At 35.1% G+C, this 23,572-nt stretch overlaps 2 protein-coding genes across 5 annotated transcripts; both read right to left on the bottom strand.

The window, feature by feature from the left end:
* Window positions 1–342: 342 nt before the first annotated feature.
* LOC107779262 (protein EI24 homolog) lies at window positions 343–9,767 on the bottom strand. Of its 2 annotated transcripts, none has more exons than XM_016599654.2 (11): window positions 9,542–9,765; window positions 9,388–9,453; window positions 7,985–8,135; window positions 7,234–7,286; window positions 6,111–6,245; window positions 5,915–5,978; window positions 5,752–5,837; window positions 5,593–5,675; window positions 5,066–5,142; window positions 2,700–2,815; window positions 343–799 (listed from the first exon to the last, which is right to left on the bottom strand). In XM_016599654.2, the coding sequence occupies exons 1-11, from the start codon at window positions 9,652–9,654 to the stop codon at window positions 733–735; spliced, it is 1,011 nt and encodes a 336-aa protein (XP_016455140.1). In that variant the 5' UTR covers window positions 9,655–9,765; the 3' UTR covers window positions 343–732. The 2 variants fall into 2 exon arrangements, with proteins under 2 accessions (XP_016455140.1, XP_075079099.1); XM_075222998.1 differs by having other exon boundaries at window positions 468–799; window positions 2,700–2,796; window positions 9,542–9,767.
* Window positions 9,768–15,257: 5,490 nt separating this feature from the next.
* On the bottom strand, window positions 15,258–23,203 carry LOC107779263 (putative magnesium transporter NIPA4). 3 transcript variants are annotated; one of them, XM_075222997.1, is made up of 10 exons: window positions 22,709–23,198; window positions 20,014–20,070; window positions 18,082–18,172; window positions 17,847–18,007; window positions 17,629–17,756; window positions 17,381–17,518; window positions 16,417–16,509; window positions 15,948–16,053; window positions 15,748–15,855; window positions 15,258–15,664 (listed from the first exon to the last, which is right to left on the bottom strand). In XM_075222997.1, exons 1-9 carry the CDS (start codon window positions 22,863–22,865, stop codon window positions 15,749–15,751), a joined length of 1,038 nt encoding a protein of 345 aa, XP_075079098.1. In that variant the 5' UTR covers window positions 22,866–23,198; the 3' UTR covers window positions 15,258–15,664; window position 15,748. The 3 variants fall into 3 exon arrangements, with proteins under 3 accessions (XP_075079098.1, XP_016455143.1, XP_016455141.1); XM_016599657.2 differs by having other exon boundaries at window positions 15,258–15,633; XM_016599655.2 differs by having other exon boundaries at window positions 15,258–15,855; window positions 22,709–23,203.
* Between the last annotated feature and the right edge of the window lie 369 nt (window positions 23,204–23,572).

Here is a 23,572-nt window from a genome sequence, read left to right as displayed (position 1 = left end):
TCTAGCACATTCAACACCAGCAAGCATACCTGCCATTTTTTGAACTCAAAACTCAAAAAAGGAAATAAGAAAGAAGAAAAATTAATAGACCTAACTCTTGTCTATAGTATATTGTTTTCTTTCTCTTTCCTTTATGGGTTAGGACTTTTCACGTTTTCCTTTTTTTTTTTTTAATTTTTTTTCCTTTTCTTTTTTTTTTCTCTTTTTTTTTTTTGGTTTTAACTTAACTAGTATTAACTTATACATACTTTTAATATTTAATAATAACAAAATTATTAATATTCTCCTAATTGTACATCCAACTACTTAAGCATATATATATTCACTATAGGCAAGAAAAATAATAATAATAATTTAATTCTATAAATAGCGTGTCTCGAAACTTTTATAAAGTCGAGGAGTGTTACATATATACATATTTGTCCATATGAATGAATGACCATACCAATTACTATGTACATAAGATGCAGAAAAAATCATCCAAGTTGCTATCTTCCATTTGTGATAGCAGCACATTTGGATCTATTTGTTCCTCTCTTAACTAAAGAATGATAAATTACAAACACATGTTCGTATTGTAATCGTGGATGAGTTGGGAACATTTTCTGACCCATACCAATGCAAGTTCATAAATAAAATACAGGTTATGCATAGTTTGTGGAATTTTACTGGGTTGTTGTTGTTATGCATTGTTATAGCGTGTTGCAATACGTCAAACATGTTAATTCTATTTCATAGAGCCTTGTTCTCTTTCATTTGGGGACGTGATTTCAGCGAAAAGAGTTTCAAGACTCGCATCCTGCAAAAGAAGACGAGCAAAAAAATTTAGCACTAACGCGTAAATAGTCAAACTGCATGACTCAGGCTGAAAGCAGAGTAGCTAGAAAAAGTTGGCATGAAAAATCCTATGCAATATAAGTCATGTTCTGTCACGATAAGTGTTAGGAGAGTATTGTATTTTGAGGGGTAAGTAATAAAAAGATAACCGATAATTTGATTAAGGGGAGAATCAATACAGAGGAGGAATTTTGGATAGTTTTAAGATATCATTGTAACCCACGAAGGTTTATTCAGAGTGCTATGATGATTCTCAGTGGTACCAAGGGGTCAGGTACTCAAGAATTAGGGTATAAGGACTTCAAGCAAGTATTCTGGAAACAGTCGAGGGTCTCTCGGAAACAGCATCTCTACCCTCAGGGGTAGGGGTAACGTCTGCGTACACTCTATCCTCCCCAGACCCCACTAGCGGGATTATTACTGGGTTGTTGTTGTTGTTGTTGTTTGTATTCTCTACTTGCATCAACAGGAGCCCAAGAACTTCTTCAGAAAAGGAAATTCAGACTAGGTCCCTAGGAAACTGTTGGAAATGATTGTTCTCACTTCTTTTCTTAATTGAACTAGAAAATGAGGTAGAAGCAAGCCAAGATCTCTGGTGGAGGTAAAACTCAATTCAAGAATGCCCTTCACCAAGTCATTTTCAGCAAACTTATGTTTTTCCAACCATGGCAGGGCTAGTAAAGCTCCCAAAGAACACAGTTCAAGGAACAATTTTGTGAAACCGAAGTTGTAAAATTATCCAACAACAAGAGAGGTCATCAAAACTACGTCTACTTTTCGCTCTCATGCTTGCATGTACAGTTATTACTCAAATCCCATGAGGAAGAAGGTCCTAATATTCACTTTCAGATTAATTCTTCAGAGATGGAAAATAATCAAGTTAATAGCATTATGGAAAAGAGGGAGCATCCTGGTCAAACACTAGTAACCATTGTCTCATCCTACTACTTGGTATTTTCTTCTCTCATTTTTGAGAAGCATTTGCTTTCATGGTTGATCTCTTCCAATTTGGGTCATAAAAATCTGCTGTTGCAGATTCTAAAAGAAAATTATTATATTCCTCTGATTGCTTTAGTTAATCTAGAGAGACTTTCTATATTGAGTGGCATTGCTTTAAGAAGCGCAGTAGAATGAGGTGCTTTACCAATCAGGGGACAGAATGGAAGCATCAAGAAGATTCTACTTTAATGCTTTAAAAATAAAATAAAATGTTCTGTGAAAAACATTGCAATTGTAGAAGACTAAAATATAATTACAAAAATGTAGGAAAAGTGACACAACTTTTAGGCATAGTAACATTATAGACTACTTAGTACTTTCGGTATATCCCTATTGACAAGTACATTATATTTTCAATGTACTCTTAGAACTTGTGCCTACTCGAAGTATGATACTGAAAGTAGGATGGAGTATATATTGAAAATACAATTGAGGAAGTGATGAGTAAAAATGTAAGCATGGGGCACAATGGTAAGAAAATGCAAATTAGAACATAATGAAATGAAGATAAAGAGAAGCCAAAAGATATTCTTAAAGTGGAAATAATAAGAAGAGTAAATCCCTCATGCTCTTCCTAGAACATCCGTTTTCCATTTACTCTAAGCTTTTTTAATTTTCTTCTCATTTCTCAGCAATTTTTATTTACTTCTTCACAGAAGCACAGAAGACAGAAAGAAGCAAATCAAGAATGGCCCATATATGAGAAGTAGAGAAGTGGATTATGGCTCCTCATGAAACACCTTCAAACAATGACGATGATAAGAAAATACCCAAATTCAATAATGATATCCAATAGCATATATTTTGTCCAAGACTTAAAAAAATTATAAAAACATCCAAAAGGGAAAGCCCAGAAAGCTTACGACACGTAATCGGCAATGAAAAATATTGGTACCCTTCCCAATCCAGCACCCCTCCACTTTCTTCTAGGCAAGGCAACAATTTTGTCGGCTTCTGAGCCTGTTGCAGTTAAAACAAACTACAGGACATAAAAGTTAGCATGAAATAAGCAACAGCTAAAGTATTATATCATTCTATTTCTATAGTTCATACGAATGGCCAGAGAAAAATTCAAGCACAGTGACAGCGTGAGAGGGAACAAGAATAACCATCATATCTGATATTAACTTAACTTATGCATCAAAGAAACATGAAACCATGAACAGAGAATTTGCTCTAGAAAGTTCATACGCAGGATAATTTGAGGCGAGTCAGAATCATGACATGAATTATAGCCGGCTGCATGTTAAACATATTTTGGAGAAATTCTCTCCAGTATCACTTGGGAAGAGGGAATGAAGTGTCAGGAAGGAATGCAACAAAATTTCGAGCATTTATCTTAATCTAGCTTGCTGGGATACAACAGCTTAAAATGAGCATGATCTTAATGCACCAGGAGCCAAGAAAAATTCAACAAAAGAAGCTTAAATTTACATTAACTCCAAGAGAAATCAAAATGCTTTTGAGAAATTGAAAAGGTAATTGTTCCTTATCAAAATTTATTGGGTGACTCATTAAAGTTTCCCCTCTTTATATGCAGTACATCACAACTAGCTCAAAAGCCTCAAACCCATAAATGATATGTGACACCAAAGTTCGTGAAGTTCAACCTTGGAAATGTGTTACCTCTTCAACCTATCCGTGAATCTCGAATAAATAATTCAGTTACCAGCTATGTTTGCATGGCTTCGAAAACCATAGATATTTAAGTATTTCAGAATTCTTGATAAAAAAATATTATTAATGTCATGTCAATTGGACGTTATTTGAGGTTATCCAAGAAATCTTTTGGCAGTTACCATTTGATCACATCATAAGATTTCTTCTTTTATAAACGAGAAATTCCCGAGGAACATTGGCCCACGGTTCGACACTTGGTGGATAATGGGCCCTGCCATCTACCCTTCTCCACTAAAGAAATTATAAGAAATTGTAGAGTCCAAAGCCTATATTTAAAAAATTACTCAAAAAATAAAACTCATTGTATGATCCATTTTGCTGCAAGTTGCACAATTAAAACTATCTTCAGACAGCTAAACCAAAAGCTATCTTGGCCCCTCAACAAGCACTGCAAGCAGCAATTTTGACCAACTTTTTTCCTGTCCATTGGTAGTTTTCTAGCAGCTTTCCAGAATCTCCTTTTATGTTTGGGAGAATATAAAGACCCTCCTAAACTAGTACCTGATTTTCAAAAAGACACTTAAACTTTGCAGGGGTTATAGTACCCCCTTGAACGAAGTAGTATTTTTACCACCTTTCTCGGCCACCTGGCATAGAGAGTGTATAACAAAGAAAAAGTTCAATAAATTATTTTTGCAGGATTTTTAATTATTATATGTATTTTCCTGTTTTTTTCTTTTTATTTTGCTTTTTTCTTTAATCTTTTTTTTTTTCCTTCTCTTGTCTTCGTCACTGTCCATTCTTCTCTCTCCCAGAAAGAAAGAAAGAAAATCAGCCCAACGGCCTTCTTGTGCTCCATTCTTCTCCATTCTCCATTCAGAGACTTCTTGTGCTCACATTTTGTCAAGGTAATGAAGGAATATTTTGTTCTTGTTCATGATTGTGTTGGTAGTGGGGTCAAACAATGGTGGTCGGCCAACGGTTTGTTGGCCGGGCCCCTTTCAATAGTGGGTTTTGTTGGAGATGGTGAGATTGCTGGTGGAAAGGCGGCGGATGGTGGCAGAAGTTGGAGCTTTCTGGAAGTGGAATATTAAGGGGAAAGAGCGATGGGTCTTTGACGGAGTCCAGTAAGCTTCAGCGGCAGTGGAGATGGCTTGGTGAGCTTGGCGGAATTTGGGGAGGGGGGTGGGGGGGTGGCGCTGGAGAAGAAGAAGAAGTGGCGTTGAAGCAGAAGGTGGAGGTGGTCGTTATGGCAGTGGTGGCGGTAATGTTGACAAGGCTGCAAGAGGAGAATAAAAGGAAAAAGAGAAAGAAAAAAGAAAGAAAAGGAAACCAAAAGTAAAATGAAAATAAATATGAAAAAAAATTGTATTTAGAACAAAAATCACTTGCCACCACATGGTTGGTGCGTGTCATTACACTGTTTTCTTAAAACTGGCTCTAGTCATAAGACACCCCCGCGATAAGATTCATGCAGAAAAGGTTAAAAGTCATAAGCAGATACAGAAACAGCAAAAAAAGCAAAATAACAGCTTGCCATCATCACATAAACCTTGTTATAAACAAAAGAACTAGCTAAGTAACACAGAGATTGGAACTTTGTATTTACCAGTGGAAACAGTATAGCCATAACCCCATAGCTCACTAGCGGAGAGAACAAAAATATTGCCAAGACACAGGGATTTCCTGGAAAGTTGAATGGCAGATTAATTTTTGCAAGAAAGATGATCCATGTCACTTAAAAGTAAATGCTCAAATGATAAACAGTACTATGTGTTAAAATAGAAAAAGGTCTCACACGATCTAGAGGGTTAAAAAAACTCTAAACAAGAATGTGACTGCATGACCTTTCACACTGTCGTTTCGACTGAGGAGAACTTCTGTTTCAAATGTTTACTAATGATATGAACAGAAGCTTGACAATTACCAACAAGTCATTCAAGGACACCAATGGGCGAATTTTGTAATACTGGTACAAGCAATTTGGTTCGAGATATTAATATGAGGAAAACAATGTCGAAATTAGTCAAAACTAAGAGTGCTCATGAGGGTTTTAAGAAAACTGTCATATCTTTGTACATGACTGATAAAACAAACCATTGAAATGAGTGAAATCGATTGAAGGAAATGTAGTACCGAAACCAGCAAAAAATGCCCAGTTTGATTCGAAGAAGTCCAGCCTCTTGTCTAAACTTAGTCCAGAAAGATTCCACTTATACCTGGAAAGTTAGGCAATTTTTATGAACATTCGAATGAACAGTAACTAGCAATATTGAGATAAAAAGCAGCACTTACTCAAAACAATAGTATGCATACATCCATGACAGAAGCATAAAATTTAGAGCTTTCCCGATGTAAGGGATAAGTCCAGTAACATAAACCTGCAGTATCCAATTGTATTCTTGAAGACATGAATTTAATAAAGGGAGAACCAAAGATATGTATAAAAGTAGTTAACCTCCACGAAGAAGAAAGTCAGTAAGAGGACTGAATAAAGTTGCTCCGCTATACTGATCATAAACCTGCATGAAATATAAAAATAAAATAGAAGTCACAATTGGTGAATAGCAGGCACATCTCTACATGGAAGATATTCTCTGAAGTGGGAAAATATTGCTCCAGTGTACATTAACCAGCAAAAAGTAGAACCATACCCTTCAAGATCAGTTGATTTTTCCCTATGAACTGTGCTTTGCAAAGTTTGGGACTCCTTTTGATCAGACAACTTAGTATCACGAGCCCCATAATTCTCCAAAGCGAAAAACCCATGTTTAGCAATGTCATTGTACCTGAATTACATTACCAGAGGAAAAAAATCATTTCAAGCATAGGAGATCAAGAAAACCATCATTTTATCAAGCATCTGGATGTCCTAAGTGAGAATATATGCATAATAAATATAGTTGTTGATGTATGCTTACCACAGTGGTGATCGCATAGTTATACATATATGTGCTCAAATCATGAATCTTAGTGATTTTCTTTTGCTCACAAAAGGATATTCTACAGAGATGGGGATTCCAATTATGTAATAATGTAGTCTTTGCAAAGAGAAGGAAGAGATAACAACCATTTGTTTCTCCATTTGCAAGTTCACAGTAACTATGGGTTTGTTACTCAACATCATGGGACTAAAAGGTGCGATAGTGTGAAGATTGATGATAATAAAAAGGGATAAGGTAGACTTAAAATCAAAGGAGCAAAGTGCCTCAAGAAACCTACAAGCTCTACAAATCAATGTGACCTTAGCAAAAGATAGAACACACTGGAAGCAAAGAATCCATGTAGGCATACCAACTAGTTAGAATCAAAATTTAGTTATTATTATACTTAAATTAGGTTCGGTATTCATCAAGAGTCCTTTTATGCTGGATTAGATACTTGTATTTTCATGTAGCAATAAGTGCGAGACTTAGAGAACTGCTACTTTTAGAGAACCAAAATTATACTGACCCCCAGTATTTCAACTTGAGGACCAATTGATTGATTGATTGAAACTCCTATAACCATTCCAAAATGCCAAGATAATCATAAGTGCAACTTTAGAGACCTTGTTGGCTAATTAAGCCTAAGATAAATCACAGCATAACGGAGTATATCTGAATAATTCAAACAAAATAAATGATCCAAAATGGCTTGTAGGAATACACTGGGTTGTTGTTGTTGTAATGAACCAAAATGGGAAGCTATCACTAGATTCTTTAAAAAAAAATTAAAAAATCCTCTTTAATTAATTAGTTTATTTTATTTTTTTGAAAAGGGAAGGGAAGCTATTACCAGATACTGCTGAGAATAAGGCTGAATATGTACAACGGGTAGAACCAGAAAACCTGCAAGGATAACAATGATACAGACAAATTAGGCAAACACCAGCTAATAATACAGACGGAACATTAAAAACAGTGTTTTTGCATAAAATAGGTAGCAAAAAAGGTAATAAATAAAGATCAAGAAAAAAAAAACTACTAATAATCTAATCAAAGTAGCTTCCACTGGAGCATGTTTTATCCCAAATACATTATGAAGCCACAATCCGATTAAAAAGAAATATAAAACAACAAAAAAAGATCATGTTTCCCACTACAAAACCTATTTCCAACATTTACACTTCAGCAGCTGCTTTAAGTCTTTCGAGGACTGGTTATCACTTATATACTGCAATTAAAATGCTCAGATTTTCCTGAAAAATTACACCTTAAGTTTCTTTCTTGCACTCAAATCGTGTGCATCTTAATTCCGTACTGAAATTTAGTACATAAAGGATGCCTCTTTAATCTAATCTAACTCACTCCACACCTGTATAGCACAGATATCAGTAGAAACAAGATGAAACAAATGCTTTTTCCCCTAAGTACAGAATCCAGATTTGGGATTGGTTAAGTTTCTGTTAAACTCAGTTAGTATCTCTACAAAAGTAGACTACTCCATTTCAACAGGAAAAAATGATCTATGAAAAAAGAATGCATGTTGATCACATGGTTAATGTCGAGATCACCATTAGGCCCCACTAAGAAGGGTATATACTCACATTAAAAAGTTGTACAAGCCCACCACGTAAGAATCGATAGAACTCCAAAATACTGCTAAATGAACATGACTCTGGAGAATTGATTTGTGGGCAATGACCAGGTAATATCCATTCCAATGCAGGGATGATAACTGATTTCAGAACAAAGATACTGCAAGAGGAAACTATATCATATATCACATGGCTAATACTAAATTGTGCATCCCAAATTGAACATTATAGAGCAGCATAAGAACTATAAGATGATGCAAAACAAAAAGATGTCATTCATCCTCATACCAGAGCATATTCAAAATGTCAGAAGCGATGCACATTGACCTAAGCAGTTCCCCACTTTGTCGAAAATTTTCATAAATGTACATATATAAAGTATTTCTTTTCTTGCTTAAGAGATACGACAGGTTTGAACCTCCTGTGCGCATTTCTTCCATGCTTCTTTTTTTCTTTAACAATTGAGTTTTAAAACAACATCAATGCAAGGCTCATTTGGTATTTAGTTGAAGATCTAATAACTAACATTTTGTAAGCCAAATATCCCTGCTTTACCGGACCAACTTCCTTCCATGAAAAAGTTTTATAACTGCAAGTTTATAATTCTTAAAGATAAGTCCACTGAACTATTAAGTGTTTGAGAAAGAGTTTACCTGTCATTATGCAGTGTTTAAAATATTTTCGAATATTCTAGGTTACATAAGTGTATTTAAACCTAGTATAATGTTACCACTACATAGAATCATCGAGACCTTTTGATTTCTCCCCATACCAATTATACGTTGCAAACACTCAACTTTTCTAAGATGAAAATCTTAAAAGCATTTTGTTTAGTATTAGCATGTAGACCAATGTCGTACTTCAGTCAATCAGCTAACTACACTTTAGCCCCAAATTAGTTTGAGCTGGCTATATGAATAGCATGTACCTATTCACACTATTTAGGTCCACTACAACTTAATAAAAACACATACATCAGACTCCTTTTACACTGTACATCAATATATTAGCAACCCTCCTCTTTTATCCAAGCTAGGACTGACCGTCTTTAGTAAACCTCATATACGGAGTTTAAGGTTCACTTTTAATAATTAGTACTTAGCTCTTTAGTCTTCCATAAAATCTTCTCATTGTGCAGAATGTAGCTCGAAACCTATCTCTTCATTTTAAAATAGTCCTGGTGTCCAGGGCAGTATGCTCATCTGGACTATTCCACTGAGTACCTACTCTGCCCAACAAGGCCTTGGCCGCAATTGGAAAGAAATCGCCAAGATTTTTTGTCTCCGCAAAGATCTGAATTGTGGTCACTTGGACCACTAGAAACCTATGATTCAACTAATAACCGCTTCCCCAACCCAAAAACAAGTGCACAACACATTACATACACAGAGAGAGAGAGAGAGAGATAGAACCTTCCTAAGAAGATGAATCCATTCAACAGAAAACACTGACCCGTACGGATAGCAAGCTGCTTTGACCTTCAAATAAGAAACACAAAATCAAAATTCCGATTAAAAAACGGGGGAAAAAGAATGACATGATTGAGTAATTAATAGGAAAGGGAACCTGAGGGAGTAGATGATGACACGGTGGAGACAGCAAGCATCTCTTACGCCATCGACCCACAGCAGCAACGCTTGCTTTGACTTGCTTCTCACTGTGTCCGCCAATGGCCCCATGCTTTCCTTCAGAAAACCTGATTGATGATTGCAACCTTACTTCTTTCAAGTTGTCGTACCTACAATTGGGAAACAAACACCAAGCAAGTTACTACAATGTTGTCATTCTCTTTTTCCTTTTTTTTCTTTTTTTTTTTTCCTAATGTAGTCTATTAACTTTTTATTTTGAAGAAATTGTCGGTGGGAATATGCGGGAGGGTCTATTTTAGTACCTCAAATATAACTCTGAGCATATTTAGTCTCTTATCTAAAGTAGAGCACCTTTAGTCTTACTGACACAATGTGTTCAAAAACTAACAGTGTTACCTAACTCTGATTCATGAAGCAAATATTCTGCTCTGAAGCAAAACGTTTTATCTCCTTTTATTGGATAACGCAAATTATCACTTTAATTCCTCATTTTTAGATAATGTCTTCTAAAATTTAGACCTTGAAAATATCCCCTTCTATGCCAATTTTCAATGAGAAAATGACATTGTATAGCCGCTGTAAAAATAATAGCTGAAAAATATATAAAATTTATATTTTTTTTTGTATATATGTACATTTTAAAATTTTCGGTTGATTTTTCCAAAAAGAAATGTTAAAATTTGAAGAAGAAAAAAATAGAGCTGCAAGGATCACCTCTAGGCTTATTATTGAAGCAAACGAATAACCATGTTATTACTTTTAGCCTGTGCCAGAAACTATTTACATCTGGTAGCCGATAAAGTATATAAAATTTGTATAATTTTTGTATATTAACATACAAAACGTGTATATATGTGTGTGTGTGTGTGTGTGTGTATCACGACCAATAATTCGTGATGACGCCTAACATTTTACTTGCTAGGCAAGCCAACGTTAGAGGATCTTTAAATCAATTTTAATAAGTAAAATCAATTAAGCTGAAATGAAACTAAAATTGAATGCAGAATGACATAAAAATCAATAATATCTAAGTACACCCCGGATCTGGAGTCACAAGTTCACGGGCTTCTATAGTTACTACATACAAAGTTTGAAATAAGTACAACTGTCTCGAATGATAAGAACAGTAAATAGGGGAAGGTGGAAGGGGACCTCAAGGTCTACGGACGCCAGCAGATCTATCTCGAGTCTCCAAAAGCAAATCCGAGCTGAAACGCCTCACGGACAGCTGACCAGTACCAAAATTTGCACAAGAATTGCAGAGTGTAGTATGAGTACAACTCCAATGTACTCTGTAAGTGTCGAGTCTAACCTCGACGAGGTAGTGACGAGGCTATGACAAGACACCCACGTAAATAAACTTGTGCAGATAATAATATACGTACAACATAACAACAAATAAAGGCTAAGCATGTACTGTTGGGAGGGGACATGCGAAAGAGGTACAAGATACGATAAATACAGCATGGAATGATAATAAGAAACAGTCAATAAGCCCTTAACCAGCAAAACGAATAGACATAATGAACAAAACTACACAGCATCACCGTTCGTGCTTTTACTCTCACTTTCATCATAAATCAATAGATACGGCACGACATCACTGTTCGTGCATTAACTCTCAAATATGGCACGACATCACCCTTCGTGCATTAACTCTCAAATATGGCACGACATCACCCTTCATACATAACTTTCAAATGTGGCACGACATCACCCTTCATCCATTAACACTCACCCTTACAATGTAATAATGAACATATAACAATAGGGAGATGAAATAAACAAGGACAAACTTTACGTCAACAATGGTTCGACTAAACCAACCTCAACTTTAGAAACAATACTCAATTATCATAGACAATCCATAAATGCGGGAAGAACGATCAATTTGGTAATTAAACTAGTCTAAGCATGGAGATTATGATCAAGAAAGCAATAAATTACAAAACAAACAAGTCTCACCCGCATGCTTTAACTCAACAACAACACATAAGTACTCGTCACCTCACATATACGTTGTACCCAACATCTAAACAAGTAGCAAATAGGCAAAACAAGTCATAATCCCTCAAGTCAAGGTTAACCACGACACTTACCTCGCTCTAAAGATCAACTCAACGCTCAACCATAGCTTTGCCTTTTAAACAAGTCTCCAAACCAACTAAATCTAGCAAATTACCAACCAAATAATTCAAAATAAACCTTAGGAACTACTCACGATTGCAAAAGATTCAATTTAGGCCATTATTGAAAAGGTCAACAAAGTCAACTCCTAGGCTCGCTTAGTCCAAACCCGAAATTCGGACCAAAATCCAAAATGCGAGATATGAAGCAAACACCATAATTTAAATGCATCAACTATGATTCTAAGTCCAATTTCATTCCGCAGCCTATCCGAAACTCACCAGAGCCCTCGGGGCTCCAAACCAAACATGCACACAAGTCCAAAAATAACATATGAACTTGCTCACGCGATCAAATTGCTAAAATAACACCTAAAACTATGAATCAGACACCAAATCAAATAAAATTTTCAAGAAAACTTTAGAACTTCTATTTTAACAACCGAACTCTGAATCACGTCAAACTAACTTCGTTTTCACCAAATTTGACAGACAAGTCATAAATATAGTAATGGATCTATACCGGGTTTTAGAACTAAAATATAGACCCGATATCAATAAAGTCAAACATTGGTCAAACCTTCAAAGTCATTAAGCCTTTGAACTTTCAAATTTCAACAAAAAGCGATAACTCGAGCTAGGGACCTTTCGATTTCGGGCATACGCCCAAGTCCTAAATCACGATACGGACCCACCGAGACCGTCAAAACATGAATCCCGAGTTCGTTTGCTCAAAATATTGATCGAAGTCAACTCAAATGAATTTTTAAGGCAAAATTTCATATTTTATCAATTTTTAACATAAAGTCTTCCGGAAAATACCCGGACTACGCACGCAACTCGAAGAAGGCTTAAAAGAAGCTATCAGAGGCTTCGAAACATGGATTTAAGGTTTAAAACTCTAGATGAGCTATCGGGTCATTGCAATATACAAAAAATATATAAATTTTATATATTGTTTCGGCTATTGTTTTTACAACGGCTATACAATGTCATTTTCTCATTGAAAACTGGCACAAAAGGGGATATTTTTCAAGGTTAAAATCTTTGAAGACATTATCTAAAAATGAGACATTAAAGTGATAATTTGCGTTATCCAATAAAAGGAAAGGAAACGTTTTGCTTCAGAGCAGAAGATTTGATTCATGAATCAGAGTTGGGTAACACCGTTAGTGTTTGAATATGTTGTGTCAGTGAGACTAAAGGTGCTCCACTTTAACATACTTAATGGACCAAATATGATTAGGATTATATTTGCGGGACCAAAATAGACCTACCCTCAAAGATAATGGACAATATTGGCCAAAATCTTGTACGTGTTTCGATGCGCGCAATGTTGGATCTCCAAGGAATATGAGTTTGCCTCACTCCCTCTCTCAATTTAAATTAATTTTTTATTTTTAAATATTTTTGCAAACTACATGTAAATATTACAATAACTATAAATCAACATTCAAAACAAATAATAATATAACAATAACAACAACAATTACCCAGTAAAATCTCATTACTGAGGTCTGGAGAGGATAGAGTATACGCAAACTTTACTCTTATCCTGGAGGAGTATAGATTCAGTAAATAGTAATATGTTGCATAAATTGTAAAAGACGAAATATCGACAAAGGTTGAACTTGTGACGTACTTCAAGCTTTCACATTATTGTGCGTCTTTGCTAACAAACCATAATCCGGGAGAGTTAACTGACGGAATAACTTCTGAGAAAACGTTCTACATATATAAAAGCTAGAATAAATTTTCAAATCCAAAGTAGAATTTAAACTTGGGATATCCGTATTCTTAGTTTATGTCTGAACTGCTCAATATATTTCTCTCGTGACTATACTATAAGCGCATATTCTCTCTTCTTTTCTTAAATTTTTCAAATATGTTTTGTTATTAGTTTTCATTTTATGTATAATACTGTATATGAAGAGGTGGAGGTCGAGTATTAGGGTTGTAGGTTAGGAGGTAGTTGAGTCTTGCCATACCTGGTACCTTTGTGAGCCTAGTCTGGTAGGATTTTTGTCTAAAATAGCTAGTGGCAATGTAGTGTCTTACTATTTCGCTTTTTAGTTCAGGACCTATTTACTAGCCATCGCTTTTGCTTTGCATTTTTCTTCTGAATTTTATGTTGTTCCTATTTTTCCTATGATTTCTTTTGTGAAACTAATATTGTCTCCTTTTGTCTTTTTATTTTCTTGAGCCGAAGGTCTTCTGGAAATAGCCTCTCTACTTCTTCGGAGTAGGGGTAAAGTCTGCGTACACACTATCCTTCCCAAACTCTACCAGTGAGATTTTACTGGGTTGATGTTGTTGTTGTTATTGAATAATATTGTAATTACCATATTTCTAATAAGTTTTGAACTGTTTGAATATATTATGGATAGATTTTTCATAGATTTTTTCTTATATGTTTACACATAGTATACTTAACTTTTTTGTTATGTTACATAGTATACTTACTTTTTGTTATGTCTCAGATCACTATATATTTTCGTTTTGGAAAAATATGAATATTTTACTATTTTAAATTGTAAAAGTGGTATCTTAAATACTCATTCTGTTTCCTCAAGCTGAACTAAATTAGATTATGAAGAGAAAAAGAATATAAAAAAAGAAGTTAAATGAAATTAGAAAAGGAAAAAAGAAAAAAATAAGAAGAAAACGAGAAAAAAAGAAAAGGAGAAAAGGAAAAAAAGAAAAAAGAAAAGAAAATAAGCATAGAAATAAAAAAGAATTGGAGAATAAAGAAAAAATTCCCCACAAAACCTATTATGGGTAGGAAATGTAATTAATTTATGAGTAGGAAAACAAATGGGTAAACAAGGGTAAATAATTTTGTTTTTGTGGGTAACTGTGTCAAAACCCCTTCTTTCTATCTCTTTGGTATTGAGAAATAAAAGAGTTTTATATTAAATAAATTTAGTCGAACAAATTGTTTTCACTTTTTCATTCAATTCATTGCTTTAACGAACGCAATAGTGAGAACATCTCACCCATATTTTGCAATCCAAACAGATATAAGAAAAACGACTAATGCACTAATCCTAGTTAGTTTACTCAAACATTTGAATATTTGATATACACGTTCAAGTCTACCAGTTTATTAATATTGCGAAAATATTATTGCACTTCCACTTAACGACTAATTTCGCTGTGACCTTCTCTTCCAGCATTTGGACATAAACTTGACCCAAAAAAATTTAAAATTGTGTTGAAAAATAATTTTTAAAAGTTGAATTTGTGATGTATTTTATTTGAAGAAAAGTTGAAATTTTGTGAGTGGAAAAAAAATTCACCCAAAAACTGCCCTAAACCAAATTTTGGGAACTTCAAAAAATATTCAAAAACTTAACATGATCATATTCACATTCTCACCTCTAACTTTATCACTAACTATGGTCAACTAACATAATCGGGTTAAATCCTGTGTTATGTTTTGTTTCCCTTTCTCCCACAATGTCAATGGCATGGAAATCCATTAACAATCAAGGAACAAGGCCAAACAATTATATGATCATTGACTATGTCCCAGACCAGCGCTCAGTTATCCTACATCTATGAGATGTATAGAACTAATTTTGCCTGCTCTATTACAAAGTGAGAACCAATTCCATTAATACAAATGCCAAACTAGCTTAGTTTCATTCGTGTGACTGAACGATGAATCGGGCCACAACCAAGCAGATCTGGTTCTTCTTGAATAATCAAATATACTCATAATTTTTACAGGTATGTCACGAAAGTTCTTGTGGAACCAAATCTGCTTGGAAATACATTGGGAACTGATCATGTGTGATTAACTACAGGCTTTGCAATTACATGAACAAATTTCTGGTATTTCCATGGTTCCAAGACGTTGTGAAATGGCTCTTCCTTCATTTACCTCGCTGAATATGACAAAACAGTGCCCCAGTAGTATACAATCTGAGTGTGGTCTCTTCTGAGAAGTAAAAGTTACGAGAATGGTGCAGCTGAATTTGGGTGGTTAAAACAGTTGGACATGTTGGTGAAGCGGGGAGTAAATAGGAAAGGAAGGAAAAGAAAAGAATCATACATTATGGTAATCTCAAGGAATCTTGCCGCCTCAAAGGGATACCTTCTTGTCCAAAACCATTCTCCTCGTCACCATGCTTGGGAAGTCGCACAGGCAGCATGGCAGGACCTGTATTTGATTCCATTAAGAAATGCATTGAGAAATTGGTCACCCTATGATGATGCCAACTTAAATACCACAAGAAAAACCGCAGACCATACCATCAACCATGTCTTTGGTTTTGTGAAGAAGAAAAGTCCCAGAAAGAATTGTCACAAAGCCACACATTTCTGTTACAATTTGTGTTGGATTTTGCCTATCCCAGTCCTGTTCACTCAAACACAACGAGAAGAATAAGATATCTTGAAGCTACCATGAAAATAATTAAATATGGATGCTCAAAAAGCTTCACATTGTCCTAAAGCATTAGAACAAATTGCCTTCAAAGATTCAACCACCCAAGACCTCAAAATGTTATTAGATGGCCTAATAGTTGGATATGCCTAACTTCATGCATGTCCGTGTTTATAGTGTCCAAAAGGACTGGATGAAGAAAATCAAACAACCAGGAAAAGGCTTTAGCAAACTTGATGTTTCACTGAGTTAAGTTCCAGATCCAGCACAATTTGTAGTTATTATTCACAAAGCAAACTGAACATTAAAATGTCTAAGATGAGGTAAAGTTATTACCTTGAACATGATTACACTGGCTAAAATGGTCAAAGAGGTAAACATGACATAGTATATAGGAGAGACAACTGCTGTATTGAATGTGTCCAGGGCCTGCATTGAAGATTCATCAAAGAGAGCGTGAAGGGACAGATAAAATAATGACTATAAGCACGCAACAAAATAAAAAAATCACTTTTGCCTTTCCTTCAGACGTTGGATCCTTAGATATGTACAAACATGGTTGAACTTCATCAAATAAGCCAAGCTTAAACCTTACTAAGCTCTGTTCAAGTTGATCCCACCCCAGTTAAATATGGGAATTTAAGCCTAAAAGTAATTTTCTCCTGTACTAGTTTCTCTGCTTTTCCAACTTGTTCCTTTTCTTTTTCTTTTTTGTTCCAACTTATTCTACATCATGCTTTTATGATGTGACTTTCATATTACACAAAATAACTAATTTGCCGCCTTTTCCTATGATTTTTTAAATATAAAATGTTAGTTTCAGAAAACGGCAAAAGTTTGAGCCTTCAGTCCACGCTCTGGTCTAATAGTTAGATTCCAAATCCCAGGTATCTGTGAGATGAGCCTGAGATATCTTATTTATAGATCCTGGGCACCACTACACTCCCAGGTCAGATGAAGTTAGCCCTAAGCTTTAGTTAAGAAAAATGTCGACTGTGTCATGAAATCAGATAGGATTTCTATAATAGTTCATTATGTAGCATAGAGATAATAATTCCCTACAAAAAAGAAGCAGCTTTGCATTCTCCTAATTGTTTATTTTCACTTCTACAATGAACCTGAGTTAAATGTATGCTTAATCATGCCAATGTTGCAAGAGCAAGTCTAGGCTGGCATAATCTTATTATCTTAGCAACATACAAACATTTTTCACTGATTAGTAGCAAGATATGCACAAAATTTATCACGCAAACTGCAGATATATTGGAGAAACTTAGTGCACAAGGGAGGAGTTAATCACCTTATTTAAATAATTCATTTGGGTAAGAATACACACAATGACAATCAAAGTAAAAGCCCAAGTCTGTGGATATATTAGCTGATTTGTTCCTGATAATGTCAATTTCAAAGCAATTCCGAGTGCTTTGACACTCATAACCTGTTACAGTAAAGCTGAAATCTCAATAAGAAAAATACATGTGGGAAATTGGAGAAACGCAAATGCATAATTATTTGGAAGAACCAAATCAGATATGAACAGTTACATACTGATAAAGAACCCATTAGTGAACACACTCCGATATAAAACATAATGTGTGTCTGCCCATATTGTGGAAGATAGTGGAATATAAGAATTAGGACAGCTATTATCACCACCACTGCGTAGAGGAGAAAAGCTGCAGGAGAGTTGAAAAGATGTTAAGCTCGAGAGATCAGGTAGAAAAAGGAGAAACAAGAAACAACAACAATATGAACCAAGAAACTACCTGGTTCAGTAGCAAGATCCCACACTTCTGTCACAGATAGAATCTCACGTTCTTGTGGAGCATGCAACACTATCGTGGTGGACCCAACAACACATAAAGCACAACCTAAAATTCCAAATGTGTGTAGCTTCTCTCTCAAAATAATGTGAGCGAGCACAGCACTGTGGTTTAATAACAAATTAATCATTAATCAAACCATAAATTAGATCTGGATGAGTTACAACATATACTATACCTGATTATAATACTGAGTGCACCAAGAGGAGTGACTAAAATAGCAGGGGCAAATGCATAAGCTGCAAAATTAGCTACCTCCCCAACAATCACTGTTGCAATAGCAGCAAGCAGTCAGAGTTCTATCTTCAGAATCAGACCCCAGCAAAATAATCAAATCCAGACACTTGCCAGAAAACAAAATAATCAGATCCAAATAAAATGAAAAAGAGAAAGAAATGGTTGAACAATTAACATAGGAAGAATATTTGCAAAGCCAGTTTGGAGACAGTATACATCCTTTCTCCACGAAACGCCTCAAGAAACAAAATCAAACACAGAGTAGTTCATCTTCAGTCTCAAACCTGTATAGATACTTCCGCTATAAGTCTAGAATTTTCACAGATCCTGCATAAAAGACCTACTCTCAAAAAATAAGTACTAACAGCATCTTCATTCAGAACCCAATTCTCCTTTTAACAACTATTATACCAAATAATGGCAACTTCACCATTTATTTTTAACAGAAACTTTACCTTTAACGGTTCTATGTTTGTAGTAAGAGAACACAAGAGAAATGGTAGGATAAGAACACCAAGGGCCACCAGATTTTGGTCAAATAAACTTCAATTGATGTCAATGGAACCATTAATATCTGGAAAAGCAGTTAAATTTCAAGTCCATGCCGATCTTGTCAACGTTAATAGAAAAGACAATCATGCGGTATCAACATGATGTTTGGGGAAGGAAGAATTTTCATCAGATTAATGGAGAAGAAGGAATTAACAGAATTTTTTGATCAAGTAGATGCATTAAATGGCATCAAAAAGATGCAAGAGCTTTAAGATCACAAAAGATATTTGATTCGCTCCAGTACAGTTACCCTATTGATCAATGTTATCTACAAGGGTCCGTCAGATGGGTTGCTTTAATGCCTCATCTAGCAACAGCCTTTCTCCAACTTTTCCCCTACAGGCCGTGCTGCCCTTCTGCCAAGTGCCACCTCACTTGTCCTTCTTCTTATTCTCTGCAGGGAGCCTTCCATCCAAAAGTAATATTGTCATTCCCCTCTCACCACGTCTTATTTGGAAAGGAAGAAAACACAGAGCAGATGGGAACAGCATAATTCCACCCTCATCATCCGAGCAGGAAGAATATTTATAATAAGCCAATTGAAGGTCTTAGACTGGATATCTTAAGATTGATCTTGCTAAACTCTTAACAGACTAACTTGCTGCCCTCCCACCACAATTTCATCGAGAAAAAGTTACAACCAGGATATAAGAAAGATGAGGATCCCCCTCTGGCTTGAACAAGTAAAGCAATTCAGAAGATGAGCATTAAGGAGGAGCTTGTAGAGAGACAGGTTCGTTAGTGGACTTAAATAGTTAGCACCAAATGATGTTTTCATGTAATTATTCTTTCTAAACCTAAAACTTTGTAGTATGAATACCAGATAACTCAGAGAGCGGACATATACACAAGATCAGTTTCAGATATAGACAGCTGCATGTCATTCAGAGGAAGAGACTTTATAGTTTACCGTAATGCTCGATATAATGTTCAATAAATTAGCTTCTCTTTTTTAAGATCTTGTTTCTTTCTTTGTTGAAGCTGGTCTATATTTTCCAATTTTATTTTATTTATTGGGGAAAAGAAGAAGAGCCTAAAAAAAAAAAGAACCAAAAGCGTCTTAAAAAGGGGAGAGGCTTAATCACATTATGCATATTACAAGAACATGCAGGATGATCTAATGGAGCAAGAAATAGTTATATTTTAATCAAACAACGCATAAAACTTGTTCTTTTTCATAGAGCATGTACATTAACAGTGAGAACTATGCAACTTAAAGCATATAAGCCAGAAATAAAAGGGGGGGGGGTGTTCAAATTTCTTTAATTTAACAGGGGGTAAAAATGTGAAGCCAACAACTGCATTGTAGTATATAACTCACTTGTTATCATGCCGACCCACCAAAGAGGCTCATATAGGTATGAGTATCCTCCAACTCCTGCAAAATAAATTCTGTTAAGCCATAGAAACAGTGTATCACCAAATGTTGACTTTAAAGAAAAGCATTATAAACCATGTAGGAGATCAAAAGACACTTGGTAAAGTATAAGAATCCTAAAAACTAATGTGAATGTAGATGAATGACCAAATATATCATGTGTGAAAATTTTCTAACTATAAGTTCCCAGATTGAGCATTGGGCATGCTGCCCTTAAGTGGTTGATTAGTTGCAATATGTAATGAACTACTCCCTCTGTCCCGATTTATGTGGCACCATTTGATTAGGTACGGAGTTTAAGAAAGAAAGAAAGACTTTTGAAAATTTATGATCGAAAACAAGACTCGGATATTTGTGTGGCTACACATCATTTCATTAAAGGTAAAAGGAGTTCTAATGTTCAACTGTCCCTGAATATATAAAGGTGACATTCTTTTTGGGACAAACTAAAAATCAAAGTGTGCCATATAAATTGGGACAATGGGAGTACCTTCCAACAAATGTTTAAGGTTAAAATATTTGAAACCAAGCAACTATAGTACTATGGAACAACAAATGCAAATAGGGTTGGCAATCATATATAGATGGATTTGTTGGTTGACTATTTGAGGCTACACTACATTTACCAATCCACAACATGCCAATTTCAAGTCCAAATACCACTTGAAACAACAATAATTACTCTAACATTTCATATTCAATGGATTCAACCAAGTCTAAATAGCATCGAAAGGACAATGAGTATCATGGCCAAGTAAACATCAAGAGCAGGGACAGTTAACCAAAGAGGTCAACGTTATCTCCACATTCAAGTTGGAAAAGGCTATTATTAAGCAAAGATGGGATAACAAGTTTATTATTAGACCAAGGGGGGAACTAGGTACTCGACCATATTAAGATAAGCACTAGTAAGATCGGTTAGTTAGCCTTGGGTTATTCATTAGATGTAGAGTTTGATTTGTATTTATATTCTTTTGAATCTATCTAGATGATTAGATACAACATAAAGAGCTTGAGAAGAGGAGCAAACTCTAGTGATAATAATAATGATAAAAAATCTCCTATACATACATGTGTGTGTAACTAATTAGAAAGAATCTAGGACTAGACTAGATCCATATCTAATTATTGAAACTTCTACATACGATTAGATAGATTCAAACCAATACAAATAAAAAAACTCTATAATTTATGGATAAGAATGAATAACCTAAGGCTAACTAACTGATCTTACCAGTGCTTAACTTAATACACCCCTCAAGTTATGTGTGGTGCAGTAATACCTGATGTATCTAAGCACCAGAAGAAGACCGGGTTGGGTAGCACCGTAGCAGCTTGGTGGGAATCTCTGCAACTTGGTCGATATAGGGCATGTGTTTCACAACCACTCGGCTTGACATCACACTGTCGTGAAACACTTGCTCTTCGTCGACTAAGCTGCAGATATTCTCACCATGCCGCTGCCCAAGCAAACCTTCTTACGCCGCTTAGACAAGTTAGGTGTCGCTGCACCACACCTAACTTGAGGGGGTGTATTAAGATAAGCACTAGCAAGATCGATTAGTTAGAATCATATAATTCATTCTTATCATTAGTTGAAGAGTTTGATTTGAATTTATATTCTTTTGAACCTATCGAATCTTATCTAGATGATTAGATGCGATGTTAGTCTAGTCCTAAATTCTCTCTAGTTTGTTACATACATGTATTTGTAGGAGATTATTGCTCAATAATATCATCGTTCATTTGCTCCATCTCTAAACCTCTAGACCAAACACCTCAAGTTAATTATCATTAATGAGAACTCATAAGAATTCTTTAAAGCTGATCTTCAAACAAATTTGAATATACCAGCTTACAAAATCCTAAACCACAAGTTCTCACTTTTTTACTTGGTTATGTAGCACCTTTTTTGTATTCCTTTTTCAGAACTCTTCCTAGTTGTTCTGATACAACAACATCTACTGCTACTACTACGCCACAATGCAAAAGGACCTTGGACGTATTATATTGTAATTAGCATTCAGTTTAGACACTGCATCAAGGTACTTGGTAACATGCAATCTAGCCCCTAAGCTGATCACGTCTAAGAGTGGAGTAACCAAACTGTGATAAAACCTTGGCTCACTTTCTACTTTCAGTCGGTTACTATAAATGAGACCATCTGTCACATTCAGAACTTCACCAGTTTAGTTCAACTGATAAGATCCCCATAACATAGTTCACTTCAAAAATCATCTATCCATCCATCAGTGGAGCCATGAGTTGTGACAAGGTTCAAAAATGGCACATTTGGGATTTAAATCTATATTTCTTTTATGTTAAGTGAATTCAAAATTCTATATATGAATAAAAAAATTATTTTTACTCAATTTATGCGGTATAACTTTTCGAAGAAGGGGATTCAATTCCTTTAATTGCATGTAGCTCCACCAGTGGCATTTGTTTAGGTAAAACTTATGTATGCATCCGTTTAAAAAAAGAATATTGCCAATAAAGATAATCGTTGCTTTAGCAGCAGTCCTCTATTATTCACTAAAGCAAAGAAATTCACAAGTACACGCAAACTAAATCAATTATATATGAATCTTCTATATCTATTTCAAAATTGAAAAGGGAGTATAAATGATGTTAGTACCAGCTCTGACACCAGAAGCACCAGCTTTCTTTAACCCCTTTTTCTTAACAATGAAGCTAGCACCAATGAATACGCTTGATGACAAAGCAAGAACCAACCCCTTGATGTTATCGGATGACATGCCCCTGTACACATCTTTCCAGCTTTGTGTATCCATCAAAAAAATTTCCTAAACCCAACTCGTCACTCTTTCATATGTACACAAGTTCTACATACACATAATAAATACTCAATCTCAGCTAAAAGCTGCTGCTCAACTGGGAAAATTGAAACAAGAATTTCAGTGGGATTGAAGATCTGGGGTTACTGGGTAAAGAGTAGGTGTGAAGGGTGTTTTCTTGATAGATCGGGGGGTGAGAAGAAAGAAGAAAGAGAAGAGAGGGATATAGGAGAAAATGGTTTTACCAGAATTGGGACAATTCTATGACTCCGGTTGATGAAGAGTACAACACTCTTTCCTCTAAATATCAGGGGGGGCTGTTCTTTTTGTTATCTGCTTTCTTTTATCTAAACTGCTTTTCTTTGCGTGGTTAATAAGGGAGCTTAGAAAATCTGATAGTAAACTCGTGACGTGACACTATAATTTGTATATTGACCTTTCCGTAAGTAGTGTTAGAAAACCGTGCGATGCGCAGATTATTTAATAGAATATTAATTTTATAAAATTATGATTTGATATATTTTTTAAAAATAAATATTAATGTTATTTTATTTTTTAATGCAGTGTGCGAAAATATAATAAAATCTATACAAATTACACATCATATATTAATCAAATAAATTATTTATTCTTTATTAATTATCAAGTACTTAGTACTATATATTTAGTAATATGACTTTTTATTAACTTATTAATTGGCTTAA

The sequence above is a fragment of the Nicotiana tabacum genome, chromosome 10 (assembly GCF_000715075.1).
Source record: "Nicotiana tabacum cultivar K326 chromosome 10, ASM71507v2, whole genome shotgun sequence".
Lineage (NCBI taxonomy): Eukaryota > Viridiplantae > Streptophyta > Magnoliopsida > Solanales > Solanaceae > Nicotiana > Nicotiana tabacum.
The sequence above is the reverse complement of the archived record's forward strand: the minus strand, read 5'-3'. Positions and strand labels throughout refer to the sequence as shown.

Coding starts and splice junctions, on each gene's coding strand:
- LOC107779262 (XM_016599654.2), bottom strand. CDS start 9,654: ATGGGGCCATTGGCGGACACAGTGAGAAGCAAGTCAAAGCAAGCGTTG. Junction 9,454..9,541: donor GTCATCATCTACTCCCTCAG/GTTCCCTTTCCT, acceptor TCTTATTTGAAG/GTCAAAGCAGCTTGCTATCC. Junction 5,838..5,914: donor TGACTTTCTTCTTCGTGGAG/GTTAACTACTTT, acceptor TGGATACTGCAG/GTTTATGTTACTGGACTTAT.
- LOC107779263 (XM_016599655.2), bottom strand. CDS start 22,865: ATGGATACACAAAGCTGGAAAGATGTGTACAGGGGCATGTCATCCGAT. Junction 18,173..20,013: donor GTGGGTCGGCATGATAACAA/GTGAGTTATATA, acceptor CTATTGCAACAG/TGATTGTTGGGGAGGTAGCT. Junction 16,510..17,380: donor AAATGAATTATTTAAATAAG/GTGATTAACTCC, acceptor TCTTCAATGCAG/GCCCTGGACACATTCAATAC.